The sequence below is a fragment of the Centruroides vittatus genome, unplaced genomic scaffold, assembly GCF_030686945.1.
Source record: "Centruroides vittatus isolate TY-2023 unplaced genomic scaffold, ASM3068694v2 scaffold_386, whole genome shotgun sequence".
NCBI lineage: Eukaryota > Metazoa > Arthropoda > Arachnida > Scorpiones > Buthidae > Centruroides > Centruroides vittatus.
Genome location: NW_027122706.1, coordinates 6942384 through 6956087, shown reverse-complemented (window position 1 = coordinate 6956087; position 13704 = coordinate 6942384). Strand labels below are relative to the sequence as shown.

General features: G+C 31.1%; 1 protein-coding gene across 1 annotated transcript in view; it reads left to right on the top strand.

Annotated features, from left to right (window-relative positions):
- Nucleotides 1-1610: 1610 nt before the first annotated feature.
- The window catches only part of LOC136988838 (forkhead box protein O-like), a 28919-nt gene continuing 16825 nt past the window's right edge, over nt 1611-13704 (top strand). The window contains 1 exon segment of the mRNA XM_067286814.1: nt 1611-2390. Coding sequence (XP_067142915.1) covers nt 2046-2390 — 345 coding nt within the window. The 5' untranslated portion in view covers nt 1611-2045.

Here is a 13704-nt window from a genome sequence, read left to right as displayed (position 1 = left end):
GAACAAGAGGTGGTCTTCCTTGTTTAAATTTAGAAATTCGACCAAACCGGTCTCCCTATTCTATGCTTCAATAAGCCATCCGCTTAAGTTGCAGTACATATGTAAACTTATTCCCGTTGAAATTGCATTGAAGTTTTCTGATAAAATTTCCAAGTGTTGAACTAAATAAAAAAATGTGATATTTTACTATCAAAATGAAGTTTAACCTTTGTCCTCTCTTGTCAAGACTCTTTAATCTGTGATCATATTCTGCACGCATATATGATTATCGTTTAATTTGTGAGATGAAAAAAATTAATTAGATCTACAGTACATTATATCCATAATCTCAATAAAATTGTTGTAGAGAAATTTTATCAAAAATCTGTAATATTTCTTAAGCCAATTAAACCGCATCAACTGTTGCTCCAAGAAAAACTAAATTTTATTTTATAGAATTTTAATTAACTGAAATTTTTAAAAAGATGAATAAGATAAAATTATTTGAAGAGAAGTAAGCTTAATTATGTTTAAAAAAACAAGAAATAAAAAGTTCTTTTCGATACTTAATTTAATCCCGTATAATCTTATTTCATTAATAAACTTTTATCTTATTTTATTAATAGTTTATCAGTTTAAAATATCAAAACTACTGTATTTACTCATAACTATTTAGTCAGAAACTTGTGAGTCAAGAGTGTAGGCTATAGAAACTATTATCGGGCATTCCTCTTAAAATCTTCTGGACTTTTGAATACGGTATTCTTTTAATCGAGACATAAATCATCATTAAACTGTATATAATAATACTCTCCCATTATTGTTAAATATGTAATTATAATATAATTTATTATAGTATTGCTTTATTAGCAATTATTGGAAATTTTCTAGTATATAATTATTATTTTAACAAATTACAATGCGCTCGTATATCGTGTATCTAGTTTTATCTATTCTTTCTAAGATACTTTATAATCGAGTATTTTATACAATGGTTTATAATGATAAGTTATTTATTTGATTCATCGTTTATTGACGATTCAAATTGAACGTTATACTACATAAATACAGCTTTTTTTTTATATATGTATATGAACGTAAAATTACTTTGTATCTTTTACAATAAAAAATCCTAGCGAAGTAAAGGCGTTAATGCATTTTGCGACTTGCATAAATGTTCGAGTATAAAGTGTAAAAATGCCATTATTTAAACGGCTAAACACATAATTAACGAAATGAATATTTTAAACAGACTTTTTTCTGTAAAAACATGCTTAAAAATGATATAAAGCTTTAAATATAAGTTTCTAATCTATTTGTGGCTATCTGTAATCGCACGTAAGTTGCACTAATATTTGCCATCGTATGGTATTAAAAAAGTTATAATTCAATAAATGTAGAGTGAAAACTTGGCCGGTGATATTTTATTACCGTTAATCTTGAGAAGAAAATACGATTAATGAATTCATAAGGCCACAAATTCAATCATTAAGTTCATTAAGTAGCAGCGTTTTTCCCGATAGCATAGAGAAAAGCGCCATCTCGCGGACAAACCGAGCAATCAGATCGTCAAGAAGAGCGATGACGTTTGTACTGACGTCAGCGACGCTGCGTGGGAAGGCCCAGCAGAAAGCGAGAGAGGCAGAACACAGTCAGACTCGCTGGTGTTAGGATGTTCGTTCTGACTGCTATTCCGAGGAAACTTGAAAACTCCTGCTAGAAGCAGACTGTATTATTATTTCCTATTACAGTATACCCTTACGAATTGTTACTAGTTATTTCAACAAGTGTGTTTGCTTTTCACGTTTTTCTGTGAGCTTCGAGTTCTCGAAGATGATACGATTTTCGAGCAGCGATGTCCAGCGTACTGTAATTAGTTGACTTGATCAATATGAACTGGAAGAATGGCCATATGAAGTCTGATAGTGTCGCCTTTTTACGTACAGTAGTATAACCTGTTGATCATTCTACCACTACTTGCTGACTGCGCATTGACTGGCGCTCGTCATATCTCTCTCCTCTTTCTGTAGTTTGTTGTAGGATTTTTGTGTGCCGCTGTTCGAAATATGGATATGTCAGACATCGATCCGAATTTTGAACCACAGACACGTGCCAGATCCAATACTTGGCCTTTGCCCCGACCAGAAAATGTGGCCGATAAAGACGACGACAAATCGACTATGGTTCAAGATCATAATTCGAGTGGAGTTGATCAATGTGGCCAACCTCCTAAAAAAAACTCGTCTCGTCGAAACGCTTGGGGTAATATGTCTTACGCTGAACTTATAACACAAGCGATACAGAGTTCACCGGAACAGAGATTAACGTTGTCACAAATATATGATTGGATGGTACAAAATGTTCCTTATTTCAAGGATAAAGGAGACAGTAATAGCTCCGCCGGATGGAAAGTGAGTATTGTGTATATCTATTTTAGTCGTAAAAATAATTTGGTCACGTGTTGTTGTGTTTGTTTAGATCATGTGACTGGCAAGAAGGCGTTTGTATTAGCCGCCAAAGCAAATAGCCAGAAAGTTGGTATTCATCATTGATAACTTATTGCGAACTATGCAATTGTCCTTGGAAGGTTGCCATCAGTTTCCCCTACTCTCAATTACGAAATCTCTCGAGTGTGTTTTAAAAATCTAATATTGTTCATTGCTTCTATAATTTTAGAATAGAATTACGATATATTTAACTCGATAGCTTATCTTTTCGTCTTTTTCAAGATTTAATTAAACTGTTTGTTATATTTATGGCTCAATTTTAGCCAAGAGTTGAAGTTTTTCAAGTAACTCGGGTTATAAAGTGCCTGAGGTATTGCTAACCCCATCGTTCAGACACGTCGCCAGTTTTTGTGGGTGACATACGGTTTTGACCTTATCTCCGCTTCACTCTAAGCAACTTTTAGTACGAAAATGGAAAAGACCTGGTTCTATTTTAAAATGAGAATAATAGAGTTATTTCGAGATCAGGCTGCCGTTTTCTTTCATTTAATTTACGTGTTACATTGTCCAGTGTAGCATGATAAATTTTCAGGTCAAAAATTTTCAGAAAGATTTGCTAGAATATAGGGGACATTAGTGGCAGTTTTTCCTTTTTTTATTAATAATTTCAAATTTGTAATGACAGTGCACAAAGTGAACTTATTTTTAAAAGTATCTACCACTTTTTAATTGATTGCTAGCATTTCTATAAATTATTACTCTATATTATTCATTTATTTATTTATCTACTAATGTTTTTAAGTAAATATACACAATTATAAAAAAAAAGTCTAGTTAAAAGGCATAAAATAATTAACATCTGTAATTTTTATGAACATCCCTCGTTCTCTTGTAATCTGGTAATGGGCGTTTATAGTTAGATATATGCTACCAACTAATGACCTGAGATCATGGGTGTATCCTATCAAAAATTAAAATTATATTTTATCAAGATAGAAAACGTAACAGATGTCATTAACAACATACTGCGATAATTCTGACATGGATGAATAAGATCTTGTTGGCGTTTGAAAATTGATTTCTTTTCTAGTCTGGTAACCTCAATAATTTCTTTTTAAATTTTATAAAGAAACAGTTAACTAAGCATATAAAAGTAAAAATATTTTTTAAAAGAATTACTATTGTTGAAAAATGTATTTAAAACAAGCACAGTTGATGGTGATAAAATAAAATAAAGATTTAGGTATTCTATTAGTATAAGTATAACGCGAAACTGCCATTTTGTGATGGATAGAAACTAAATTAAGATAATTTAACGAGTAATTTTACGCCGTTGGTTGACACGAAAACGATAAAAGCTAAAATCACTGGCAAGAGGACAGACAACTTCTGCACCCTTTCACTCACCGACTGGTTTGTACACGACAGGACCACCACAGTTATAAACATTAAAGCAGGAATCCTTCCTTAGTGGAAAGAGTTAAACAAAATTTATTGTACCAATAAAAATAAAGAGTTCAATTAGGAATAAGTGGTATATGGTCGCTATACAAATAGCTCCGAACTATAGAATTTTGTAAACAGAAAAATTGGCCAGATACAGTACATATTCATTCATATTAAGTAATGATAAATTAAATTTGATAAAATGAGTATAAATACTTATCTCTGGTTTTTACTTTTATATATTTGTATTAGATATGAAAATTTTTAAGTGTTGCTACTATATATTCATATCGCTTCAATTAAATGTAAAATAAAAATGTGCGCGTGTATAATTTAAAACAAATTTTATGGATGAAATATTCTAAAGATATCTTATTCAGTATAAACGAATTTCGTCAAACGTTTAGAATGATCGAAGGAGTCTCCAGATAAATTTGCATATCTTTTCAAAACATATTTAACTGATTTGTCGTCTATTGTTAAAACTGGATCTTTTGATCTCGAATATATTCAATTTTGCTAATTGAAAGACGAGTTAAAAGATTTTGTGGCTATTTTAATTATAATTTGAAGACTATTTTATCTCTTTGATTATTAATAATCAAAATATTTATCTTTCTGGAAACTTGACTGAGATACATTAAAGAAATTTAAACAAGGCTAAGATTCTTTACTGTGTAATGTACTGTTGATTGGCAAAAGTAAAGATTGTATTCATTTAAATACGTTTATATCGCAATATACTTTAAAATATCTTAAGTCAATATAATATAAAAGACAATAAATCAAGTAAATATTTGATTGTAAATTCCTTACCGATAATAATATAATTTTCTAATTTTTCTTTCGTTTGAATTAACTTCCATTATATTTTCTTTTGTCGTGTTGGTTTTCTGTATAAATCGCAAAAAGTGCCTGATAAACGCAAGATTTGTGGCTTTACCAAGTGATTTATCTTCTGACCATTGGTTTTGGTTGTATAACTAGACATACTGTACTTTTGAAAAACTGCTATAATCGCTAAAAGAATCACAAATAATATTATTTTTCTTATTTATAGTTTCAATAAATTTATCTGGACATAGAAGAAGCAGTAAAACTTTATAAATGATGTTAATAATGTTGTAAATGTATAATTTCTAAATATTTATATTTTAACAAATGAAACAATAGAAATCATGTAAATGTGCCAGAGTTATTTGTTATTCTAATTAGGAAACTTTTTTTTCAAAAAACTCTCGTTATAAAATTTTTACGTGACCTTATTGACATAATATTGATAAAAACAAAAAAAACCCGTTTCTAAATATTTTTCAATATTTATTTATGCTAGCAGACATTTCAAAATGGGTAAATGATGGATAATCCATCACTCCATTAATGATTAACGATAATTTATTTTAAAAATATATATAACTAGATTTAAAATGTATCTTCTTTATTGAAACTTTTAAGATTGATACTAGTTAATAAGGAGTTTTTATGACAAAAACAGGTTTTTTTGGCGTGGAAATGCCGAAGAACGTTTTAAATTATAATATGAAAATAGAATATTTGCATAAAATGTTAAACAGAAATGAAAACTTTAATCATCCCCTAGGTGGAAGATTCGAAATTTTGCAAACTTTTCATAAAGGTTTCTTATCAAAAAATTTTGAAATCAGATTACTATGTCAGTATGCCAAGATCATATATTCCCAAATCGGCACCCCAACGATTACTGACCTCGTTTTTAGTATGCAAATAAATTATTTTTACTTTCGTATTAACAGAATCAATCGATAAATTATAGCCCTATGCATTATTATGTAACAATTATTAAATATGAAAAAATTACATAACTACTCCAGGAAACATCGACGTCGACTTGGAACTTTATTTGCCACATGTTGAATTTCTATGAAAACTGTCTACATAGCACTCAGACCAAAGAATTGAGGTCAAGGTTGTTGGGTGGATGGACCAGAACCGTTCGTGTTCAACTAATTTAGCTTACCTAACCTCTGGTCTATCCACGGGAGTAGCCTTTGGACATTTTCACTTCATCTATCTTCCAGCGAATTAACTGAATATCGTCATTTAAAAATTTGAAAATGTATTTTTTTCAATCAAAGAAAGAGATACGATTGATGCGAGCAAATGATCACAAATCAATTTTACAATATTCTTGTAAGAAATGTTAGTTTCTGAAATGGCTCTTTAGTGGTTCTATTGGAATTCATATACTGTAAAATATTAATTGAGAGTACATTTATGCTAAACAAAGACGTTCTTCTTTTTAACTTTGTCGGATTCCCTGTTCTTGGGTTTTTACTGCTTAACCTGGTTAGTAGTTCCCCGCGGGGAAATTAAAGTGCGGGACTGCCGGAAATGACGGGACTTCCGACATTTGCCAGTCATCAAGGAACGTTGACCTAGCAGCCTGGCGACCCACTGGCACCCGCCTTCTTTCTCTTCTGCAAGCCCCCCGTTTCGCTCCACTTTCGCTACTTTTTCTTTTAATCAATTATACTTTCTCTACTCATAATAACTGTCTCTCGCCCCCTTCGATTTGAAAATGGAAGAAGAAGTTTCCTTGCCGAATTGTACTTAAAAATCTCACCTGCTTTCTTTCCTTAGACATATTCGAAATTAATAACTGAATATTCTTCATTTTAGAAATCAAATTTGAGTTAGAATCTCAAGTTAAATCTCTTCCATTTTTCATTTTGTTCAAACGGGCTGTTTATTAAATGATGATGTAGCTATTCTTTATCATTCTCTAAATATAAAGTATGATTTGTGGAATGTTGAAATCTGAAATTTTACAATATCGTTATTAGTTAAAATAGCCAACATTACAGTATATAGGAAATGGGTATGTTTAGTATATCAGCTGATAAAACATTTATAAGGAAACAAGAGCAGTTCCCTCCCCTTATTGCTATATCGGCCTTGGAAAGGATAAAAAAAAATGAAGTAGGAAAATAGGGAAAGTCATTAACCTGTTCCACTCTGTAAGTTTCGTGATAGCAAATACCTATGGTATTCCTTTAGTAACATTATGTATAAAATCCGTCTGGCAGGTGTCTGGAATGACTATGTTTACCTTGAAATAGCAGGACAGTGAGGTAAACTTACTGATTACTTATATAATTTTCAAACAATAATTTTATAGAATTCATTTAAAAAAATTTTTAACATTAGTAATATAAGATTATGTTTAAAATCTACTCTTATATGAGATCAAATCGAGTTTCTTCACTTTGAATAAAATCACTATAATATATTGAATAAATATATACATATTATATCGGCTAAATGCTAACAAGACTATAAGTGCCTTATAATGAACGTATTGATTTCGTGAAATTTGAGTTGCTATCGTTAATGAAAATAAGATACACATCTTTATCTTTGCTTCTGATATCATCTAACAATTAAAAAATATATATTTTAATTTGCAATTTTTAAATTTTGTTATGTTAGGTATTTGTATTACCATTATAAAAAAGAATATTGAATTTCAGTTTATATATTATTTTATCTAAAATATTTTGTTATATAAATCTGAGCTATTCGAATTCCACAATTTTTGACTATTAATTAAATCACTAATAACAAGGCAAACTTTAAAAAAAAAAAAGAATTGGTTATGAATTAAACACATGTAATGATATACCAATGTAAAAACGGGTGATTATATTTGGTAACCAGTCATGACCCCACTTAAAGCTTCCAGTGGTAAGTGTGGTCACAGTCATACCACACTAAGATTCTCATATGCCACACTGTCTCTAACACATTTCGAATATATCTAACTTTACTAAGCGGTTTAGAAGTGTTTTGTTTCTTATATATAATTAATTCCTGTATTAAAAATGAATAAATTCGATGTATTTTTATTTTGTTTTAGTAATGCGAACTGTTTACGTTAAATTAAATATTGGTGTATACCGAATGTCCAAGAGAACCTTGCACTCAAATTTAGTATTTGGAGTTATACTAGGAATTGTTTTTGAAACTTTGTTTTATAAACACCTGCATTTATAACAAAAAAAAAAGCAGATCTTATTTTATATTGGAGTTTTATTTCAAGGTGGAATTGTTCATAATTCATCTTTGTTTTAATTATATTTTTTCATTGTTATGGCTTGCTTATTCATATGTTTAACATATTATTATAAAGTAATTATTTCTATTATAAAAATTACGTAATTAAAATATAGATCCTATATAAATATAGGCTTAATTTTGTATATAGAAACGAAATTGTTGATAAAGTAATTATTTTTATAAGATTCTTTCTTGATAAAAATTGTATTTTACTAAAATATAAAGTATATATATCCTAGAATAATTTAAAATGAATATTTATATGACGTAAGTAATAGCATGTGGTTCTAAGTAAACAGTTGTAAATATTTCTAGATTTTAAATAAATAAAGTTTTTAACTGATAGGATAAAATCGGTTAGAAGATATAAAATAATAAATATATTTTAAAAAATTTTCAAATTATAAATATGGTATTTGATTTAAAATGGGAGAGAAAATGAAAAAATATCCTATCCACACTATTCGTCGGTATAGTAGTTTTGTGGTCTCTTCAAGTCAGGCGAGTCCAATACGAATAGGGCGATCCAGTTAAAGGACGGGATGGGATGTTCGCTTCAAGGTCAGGTACCGACAGCAGCATTAGGGCTCTTGGCAAAGTTCCAATATGTGACACCACTATTCTATAACTGGGTTAGGTAGCGAGTTCGTGACGCTCTCGTGACATTGTCACGTTGCACGCAGTGGCATCGTTCGCTAGATTTAATCAACCAATTAAAAACGCACGTCGATTGGCATTAAAGTGCTGCAAATAAGATATAAGGTATTTACACAGCTTTTGTCAGGTAGTCGACGGGTTGCCTGACTCGATTGCAAATACTGATGCCATCTCGAACACGTGACGAGGGGTGAAGTTAAGAAGCAACCACGCGGAAGTGATTGTGCTGCGCGTGCGCGACCTCACCCGCTCTGGAGCAGCCTATAAAGGAAGTGACGTAAAAAAGTGATGTTTCCAACGGAGACAGGAAGTCATATTGTAGATGTTAATACGATTAATCGCTCGAAAGTCATGTGTTTTAAGAATGCGCTGTTGGTACATAAATTATGTAATAATTGGAATTAATCATTTAATGTAATTTTCAATAGTTCTTTTTATTTAGACAGTATTACTAATTAGTAAAATTAATTCTTGTTATTAGACGTAAAAGATAAGAAATTGGATGTTGTATTGGTATTTTCATCGCAGAATTTTAATCGGTGTTGCGATTTGCATGTAGAAAAATTCATTCACCATTGAGCTGATGCCATTAGAGAAGTTCTAAGGCTCAAGTAAAGGTAGAACATTCTGCCACTTGCACGCGTTATGATAAGAACCGGTCACCACCGGGATGATTGCGTCATACGCTGCCAGATGTCCTTGATGCTTGACGAAATTTCTCACGTGACTTCCGCCTATTCGGGGTAAGAAATTAATAAATATTAATCTTTGAATATTGAAAAAGTTGCTGGTGAATGAACCGTTCCGTTTTCGTCATTAAACATTGCACGGGATATTAATTAAGAAGTGGGAAAATAAATATATAAATGCAAGTGATATGATCGTATTAAACAAAATAAAGGTTTAATACTAAACTGGCAGTCATAGAATAATAGATTATTTAGTAGAATCGAATAACTTAAAATATGCCTTTTTATTTTTTAATGAAGTTACATGTTTAGTCTTAAAAAGAAATAATAGTAATTCTTATATTTCAAATGTAATAACACCAAATTTTGTAGGAAAAAATGGTTTTAAATTTATAATGTTAATTTCAATTGTATCGGTGTTCAAAACGTGAATAGACGAGATAGAGTTAAAAGTGGTTATTCGTGGGGAACACAGGTGTTAACATAATAGAAGAGGATAATTCGTGTAACAGGCGACACGTGTTATGGACCACGCATTGAGTTCCAAATCAAAGTTCAATCGTCGGGACAATAGGCTCGCAGTTCTTCCTTTCCCTTACAATCGATACAAATGTCCCTTTTAGACAATAGACAGTAACCATCTCTCGATTAAGTGCAGACAACAATTATTGCTCACCAGTTAAATTGCGGGGTTGCATATTAATCATTCTCCAGCTAGCAAATGGGATGAAAGGGCCTGAGTTTTTCGAGTCGTTTCGTCGTCAACTTTACCTTGATTTTAACGCTTCGTAAGAGAAGCAGCTAAAATATATGACCTAGATTTAAAGAACAGTAAAATTACCTCGGTTAAATGACCTTGAAAGGCTTTCACTACAACGGGACTTTACCGTATATAAAAGTTGTGTTTTATGATCGTTTTTATTGTCCAGAACTCTTCGTGACGTCATGTCGCATTAAAAATGGCACCGTGGCACTTACTCTGCTACCGAACATTTATTGTTAAACAAAATCAGAATTTTAGTATCTCACCATGTATTAGATTGCGATAACAAGAAAATGGCATCAGTCATTGGTGGTGGCAGGAAATTAATCATTATTATGAGATAATATTCGGTAGGAAGTTCGAAAGTCCTATTTCTAATTCTTCGAAAATCAAACTTATCGGAAACGCGGTACATTCACTTTTGTTATCAGAAAATGGGAAAAGCTGCTTATTGTATTTTCGCATTGCAAAATTTAAAGATTGTACGATAAAATGTATAATTTACCAAAAACTCACTAAATTGTTAGAATGTAACGTGACCACTTTTCAAAGATTTAAAAGAATGACTTTAAAACAGTTTTTAATCGAACATTGGTTTATCAACGAGGAAACTGTTGAGCGAATTTGTTAGTAAATAATCTTTGGACTTGGATCTCTGATCATGCAAAATGCCAACACTCCATTTCAATCCATTAACACCATTATAAATTTTGACATAATGTAATTAGTTGCATTTATCTTTTAATTTTGTGATGGATGCATTAAAGTGCCACCCGCTTTTTCTATCTGGAAGTATTATTTTTACAATTTATCATTAGCGTGTACTTACGCTTAAGATGTGAATAAAAATTAATGTAGGAAAATATGCTTTTTACATAAGCAATATGGCTTTAATTTATGCTACTATTTTCTTAAATTACATAGCTAATATTTACTTTCTTTTATAGATAACTTATGTTATAGTTTTATTAAGATTTATTTCTTTAAGATGCTATTTTAAAGTTTTTCGTTAGTGTAACTTATTTTTTAACGACATGTTTAGCCTATAATTAATATTTATATTCATCCTGTAATGCTTAATGATATATAAACATCGTAGATTTCGTTCACTTTAAAAGCAGTTTTTTCCCATGTTTATTTCTAGCTGAAATATCACTCCCAAATGAGATTATGTAACGAGAATGTTTTTTAATAACGTTTCTTGAAATTCTTTCTGTGGTCAATTAATTATGATATTCTGCTGACACCATAACCTCACTGTAAAACTACAACAATTCTTTTTTATATACTCTCCCCGCTTCATCTTTCGAAATAGTGGTACGTCAGTAACCGGATAACACTCAGTTCTCTCGTCTACTTGGAATCTTTTTGAACTCATTAGGTTGCTAGGGTAGAAAGGAAGTCCCACATGCCAATCAATCACACGTCCATCCTCACACTTTCGAAAGTGGATGAAGTGAAGTTCTCGACGACTGAATGTCTGCAACACTTACAATAGCACCTGTTTTCTACATTTAGTACTGTTTTTTGATGGGCAGATGTGATTCTGCATCTGTAACAAATGTCTAATGAATCTTAAATCATTCTGATATATTTTTGATGCAGTTTTAATTATATATTAAATCATATTCGGCCCGTACAGGTACCAACATCTATCTTCGGAAGAAGGAAACCGAGGTCACTAAATGTCATTTTAATCAGGTCAAATTATATTGAACTGCATTAAGCATCTGCCTGATTAACCGGTGTTGAGGTCAGAATAAGTTAAATTTTAAGAGATTTTTCAAAATTAAATAATTAACTGTAACTATATAATTTCGGATTTTGATCAAGGTTAAATTTCTAGTTAGATTTTTACACTAGGAATATGCAATTTAAGCAATAAGGTGGGAAAATCCCACTTATTACTTTCGAAATTAAAAATTTTGCTGTTTAAACTGGAACTATGCAGGATTTTTTTCCTTCTTATAAGAGTCGTTAGTAGATGCCATATACAGAGTGGCGACAGGAGGGCTTTTAAAGCATAACCGTGACATCAGCAAGGACACACCTCCTAGAGCGAAAGACCGTTGTACTTTTCAAACAACACATGTACGAAATATTTGCATTTCTTACTCCATAATTCACATTCGTGACTAATATTATATCAGTCGATAATTTTTCGTATTAAAAAACAGGTTTGGAATAATATACGTTTTCTGTTAATTACGTAATCTATCGCATTTCCTTCTATTACTAACGTGAAAATCAAGTTGTAAACTTTATCATGAAAACTTTAATTATAATTTATTTCGACTTTTTTTATAAATAAAAATTAACTATTGAGTTCAAAAAAGCAGAAGGTGTTAAAAAGCTTTCGACAATTAAGCGTAGAAACATAAACATGTGTTATAAAACAATTATTTATAGGAAAATGGGAATTTTAGCACAGACCCCAACCGCAAAATCAGTTCATTTCGTTTAACAGGACGATTAACTGGAATTATGATAATGCGTCTTTTTCAATGCATAACAAACTTCCTGTATCAACGAGATATGATTAACAAACGTTAAAAAAGTACTTTTATCGTTTCGATACACCTCTTATTGTAGAAAAATTATTATTTTATCCGTTTAAGGGCGTTTACATGCATTATTTAAGAAGTATATTCATCAGAATCACCCCGAAACAATAAGACAAAAGTGATTGCAAAGATCAACTACGGATTATTATTACAAAATAGATCGTTAAATGGAGGATAATTTTAATACCGGAAATGGGGGTGGTGATCGATAAAACGAGACCGGAAGTATCATCCAACACGTGGTTTGTCTCTATGCGGAAGTAGAAACGTCGTTAGTGGGTCGTCGTTTTTCTCGGTTAGCATTCGAGAACCGGTCTGCATCATCGGTCAAGGTAACAGCAGCCTTATATTTTTAAGGATTTAAGGTCAAATTCTTATTAAAATATATGAACAAGCAAATTTGCATCGTTATTTCTTGATTAATTAATATTTTCAATAATTAAACCACTCTCTTGGGATGTTTATCGATTAGAATTCGGCTACCTAGCAGTCAAACAGTATAGGAAAATTTCTTTAATGTTTTCTGTATTATTAAAATTTTTGTCGCTTATTTGCCAATTGTGCAGGCTGAAGCAGCTAGAAGACAGTATACCTACGACTGTTTCAAACCATTTAACCCTGATATAAAGCAGAGTTGGAATCGTTGAGTGAGGTACATTGCCAGTTTGGAACTCCTAATTTCATAAGTAATTTTATTTTTATTGAACTGTGCATTGCTTTGGATTTACATGTTGAAGATTTTGCTACAAGAGATTCGATTTCTTAGTTAAATGTTTCACTTTCGTGTCGTGACGTAATGTTTGGGATTGGCGTCGCCTAGGTAACTGCCATTTTCAATTGACAGGCTGAAATGTCCTAAGTAATTCCGGAATGAGATTATTATCGCGTCACGTGATTTTCATAGTCATATGGGTCCGTGATTCATCATCCTCAAATTATTGTCATGAAAACGTAAAATGGGATGTATAAGTTACCCCCATGTGGCCTATTCACTATGGTTTCTTTATTCTTATCAGTAAAACAATGACCCTAATGCATGAAAGGTCAGATAAGATTTCAAATGG